The sequence below is a fragment of the Solea senegalensis genome, linkage group LG14, assembly GCF_019176455.1.
Source record: "Solea senegalensis isolate Sse05_10M linkage group LG14, IFAPA_SoseM_1, whole genome shotgun sequence".
In the NCBI taxonomy this organism is placed as follows: domain Eukaryota; kingdom Metazoa; phylum Chordata; class Actinopteri; order Pleuronectiformes; family Soleidae; genus Solea; species Solea senegalensis.
The window spans coordinates 8,504,529-8,509,113 of NC_058034.1; the positions used below are offsets into that span (position 1 = coordinate 8,504,529).

Below are 4,585 nucleotides of genomic sequence, written 5' to 3' on the forward strand. Positions count from 1 at the left end.
TCTTCCATCTCTTTCTTTTCTCTCACTTATTCCCATTTGGCCCTCTGGCCACAATTAATTCTACCAATCATCTCTCTCATCGAGGCCAGGGGAGCATTAGGAATGCACACTCACTGGGTTTGACTGTCTGCCTGTGAGGGCCGGAGGCAGGATCAGGAACTACTGTAGCTGCTGTAGCCCCCCTTCTATTGTTTGTACTATTTTTTACAGCAAGACTGCAAACTAAACAGATCCAACAAAAATAAATAAAAATAACCCGAAATGCAGAGAAAAGGATAAGATAGAGAGAATGCTCAACACATTCTGATAAGTGTTAATTTATTAGGTGTGTGTGTGTGTGTAGCATGTGTGATGGGTATACGATCGGCAGCCAAGTGAGAGGGAAAGAGTACAAGTAAGAGGCCAGATGGGGTGTGAGAAGATCCCGGGGAGCTGAGGGAAAACACACAGCATCTAGACATGCTAGAAACATGACATGAGAGAGGGAGAAAGAGAGCGATCATAAGAGACAGATATACAGTAGGAGACGATAAAACAGAAAATAATTGTTGTACACGGGGTGAAAACCATGTCACGGTATAAGTTGAGATGGTGAGATGATGTGACTGATATTGGCATCAAGTGCCACCTTACTGTCTGATGCTGAACAACTACAATGTACTGTCTATAATATCTGACCCATCCTCTTTTTTTTTTTCTCCACTGACACTTGTTTTTTATTATACTGTAAGCTACTGGCCTTAGAATATATGCAAGTAAAACTGATTTGATTTCACGTCTACACAAGTGCCAACACACAATGACGTAAACGATACTGGTTTTGCATTTCTGCCTCGAGGCTTTAAACCATTTGTCTGTTGACATCTGGGTTTTTTGAAACCAGGAGTGAACATATTTAAATTAGAGTGCAAGAACTGGCAAGACACCATACGCGACATCACATCAAAGCACACCCTGCTTTATCATTACCTTTACTCTAATTCAGGCTGTATTGAGACCACGATCATATATAAAAAGTGGATGTAGTCTTTCAGTTCTCCCAAGATTGCCTACGCAGAAGTAAAAATATATTGAATTACCACCAAGGGGTTACACTTGACATTTTCCTGCAGAGTTTATGGCCTCAATTACAACAACAGACATTATCATTTTTGCTAATTGTTCCCATTTAGAGGAAAATAGATGATAAAAACCCATATAGTGTTTCATTGAGCGCTGGTATTGTCCAACAGAGGTTTGCAAAGAGACACCAATCAAGTATGAGTTTACCTAAAAGAGAGGGACAACATGCATATATAGAAGCAAACATTTTAACTGTGCAGCCTGTGTAGCAATTACCTGAGTGAATTCCTCCATTCAAAAACAAAATTGTTTAGACAGTGGCCAGAAGGAAGGACACTAACAGGCCAAGTTTCTGAGAACAAACATGAAGTGGGTCAATTGTTTTCCACAGAATTATTGCTTTGTCCATAATGTTCTTGGAAAACAAAAATGAAAGACACATGTGATTAGTAGTTCAGTGACAGGATAGATGGGCATTCCCTTCCTCTCCAGCCTTTTATTATTTTTACATTTTTACTGTGAACTTTTATCTTTGCCAGTCCGAGCGAGGAAAAGTTTGACCTTGACCTCTCACAAAGGCCTTGAAGATCAGGTTAGTTTCTCTGAGTCTTTCTGACTCTCTGCATCTCTCTACAGATATGGACTGAAGGAAAAGGCAAACAGATAAAAGAGTGAAATGTTGTTTCACTCATCTCATAATTGGAAATGTTCACCTGAATGTCGCTTCAGTCACATTTCTCACACTTGATCAGGCATCTTAAGCCCTGAAGCCTAAATCTAGAGATCTAGACTTTCTTAAAGTTACAGATTATAAAATGTATTGCTGTTGTTGCGTGTTGCACCATAACATACTTCACCACACCTCTCTCGCTGAAAATAATTTCACATCCATTTCACACTCTGAACCTTTAAGATTAATTTCTCTGCCAGGAATGACTTGTATAAGTGTATTAGACAAGAAGAAGATCAAATGAAGCCTGTGGTCTAGTCCACACTGTCTGGTATGTTCTGATTAGCATGTGTCACATTTCTCATGCATGCCAAGCTTCTTCAATGAAGGCTTTTAAATGTGATTTTTATTGTTAATATCAAGTTACACAGTCTGCAATATCTGAACACAGACTTTACTCCTGTGGAAGTATCAATCTACTTCTTCTACAATCTGCCACCCAGTGAAAGCAAAGACATACTGCAAGGCGTGTTGGACCCGGACACATCCAGAAAACATAAAGACGAGAAACAGAAAGCAGCACCAATCAGCGGCGACGCCAACAGCGGCTGCGGAGCGACACCGCAGACGTACGACAGATGTGTGATTCAATGAACTTAAGAGATACATGTGAGAATCTGGACTCCAATGCAAATATGTGTGTATAATATTTATCGTCAGTACAAACCCGAGACCTTGATATTGATAAATTATGGCGGCTTGAAAGTTGTTGTGATGTTTTCATGTAACTCTGTTGCATTCAGTGGGTGAAACCGTTGTCCAGTGAGGTATTTAAAATGGAAGAACATAATGTGCACCCCAGACTGTGGTCAGTTTTACTTGATGGTCTGTCTTATTCATCTAACAAATGAGTTTTTAAAGTTCTGAAATAACATTGCTATACTTTATATGACATTATAAGATGATAAGACATACGATTTTTTTGATTTTTACATAAAAAAAATGACCTTATTTGGGTTATGGTAATCAGAAAATGCTCTTTTCATGGCAGTGTCTTCTGTTCTGTATTCTGTTTCATTAAAGGAGGATATTAGAATATTGTCTGTGTAAATAGTCACTGTCTGGAAATCGCAATATTCCAGCAGCTCTTGAGATTTCTAGGCATTAAAGACCAGCAGAGGTGATACAGATGGCTGTTTGTTGCTTTTTTGTTTTTTTAAATAAGACATCCCTTTTAAGCTCCTCTGCACATAACCAGGAATGTGCAGCCTCAAATAGATGGCCTAGATTTGATATATTAATGCAAGCTGCTGGAGAAGTCTTTTGTCTCCTTTTTCACCTGCTTTTCCCCTTGGTAACTTTATATAAAGCTGACTTTTCCTTCAGATTTTAGTACATATTTCTCTTCAGGTTAATATTCAGGTATATTGTGGATGAGTTGCTCTGCTTCCACATAAGAAAGCATGCGATTATCGCGGTAATCAGTGTCATGGGAGCTGGCATTATTGGCACAACTGCACCACAGATGAATGTAGACATTTAAATGTACGGAAATGAAACCACATCAAAACAGGTGAAAATTAAGTGTCAATCAAGTGATGTCATATATCAAGAATGGTTATTTATTGTAGTAAAGTATCAGTAAATGACACACGTTCATCTACTGTACTAGACTAGACTCATTATATATTTCAGCTGTCATTAACATAAAGCTTACTGTAGGCAAAGTTTGCTGTGATTTTCTTTTGCATAATTTCTTCAGAACTAAATCTATCATATGTGAGTAAAAAAAGAAACCATTAAAAATATTTCCTGTTGAGTCTTAAGAGCAGTGAACCATTTCCATGATCCTGAATGTTCTCAAGTGTGTTCATAGGTGTCTTGGTTTATTGTTAAGTTCACACCGTTAGGTATTCTTTGAGTTTGTCCATGATGGCAGGCATCCTGTCTGCGGGTATCAGCATCACAGTCCTGAAAGGCTTCATGGGGACGTCGTCAAACGACCACCGGCCACTCAAACATGAGTCTGCCTCCTCCTGAACTGAATAGTGGAACTTCATGATGGCTTGCTGTATGGAGAATTTAGATAATCATTATAACTTACACATTTATTTCAGTCAAGAACTCACATTTGAAAATGGAATGTTTTTAGCATCTTAGAAATAACTAAAAGGGATAATGGAGAGTGATGAACAAATTCTTTAACATTTACCTCATAGAAGAATTCCTCCTCTGCATTAACAAAGATGTATTCCTCTTTGGGAGCACCTCCTCTCGCTGGGATACTCTTGGTTGCCTCTTTGCAGGTCTTGCTAATCATGAGACAATAGTGGCACCTCCCACTGGGTTTATTCGTCCTCTGAGCTTCAGCTATTTCTTCCCTGAAGGAAATTAAGTTTTTATTTACTTTCCTGAACACTAAAGGTTTCCAAAGTACACAAATTATCACCTCATAAATATTACACAGGAAAATAAAGATCATACAAACGACCCTGACAAGAAAATGTCCCAGTGAAACACTGATAAAAACAAATGTGGAAACACAATTATGTTTCTTTATTCTAAAACACCACCCCAGCACAAAGAATAGAAAATCAAGAATGCTTAGTATTGATAGCATCCCAATTTAAATGTAATTTAGAAGCAGTATTATTTCAGTACATACATGCAGTGTGAACATAAACACAGCACAGCGCAGACGCAAGCAGCAAAAGTGGAATTAAGTGCTCCAGTGGGAACAGATTCTCTTATAAATTATACAAAAGCATATACGTTGTATATATTTGATCCAATTTAAGTATAGGTATGGGGACGCATTGTATTTCCATTCCTATAAAAAGGTCATTCAGCTGG

General features: G+C 38.2%; 1 protein-coding gene across 1 annotated transcript; it reads right to left on the minus strand.

The window, feature by feature from the left end:
- Positions 1 to 3,333: 3,333 nt before the first annotated feature.
- LOC122780982 (protein BCCIP homolog) lies at positions 3,334 to 4,229 on the minus strand. Its single transcript, XM_044044452.1, has 2 exons — positions 3,945 to 4,229; positions 3,334 to 3,801 (listed from the first exon to the last, which is right to left on the minus strand). The coding sequence occupies exons 1-2, from the start codon at positions 4,212 to 4,214 to the stop codon at positions 3,631 to 3,633; spliced, it is 441 nt and encodes a 146-aa protein (XP_043900387.1). The 5' UTR covers positions 4,215 to 4,229; the 3' UTR covers positions 3,334 to 3,630.
- Positions 4,230 to 4,585: the final 356 nt, after the last annotated feature.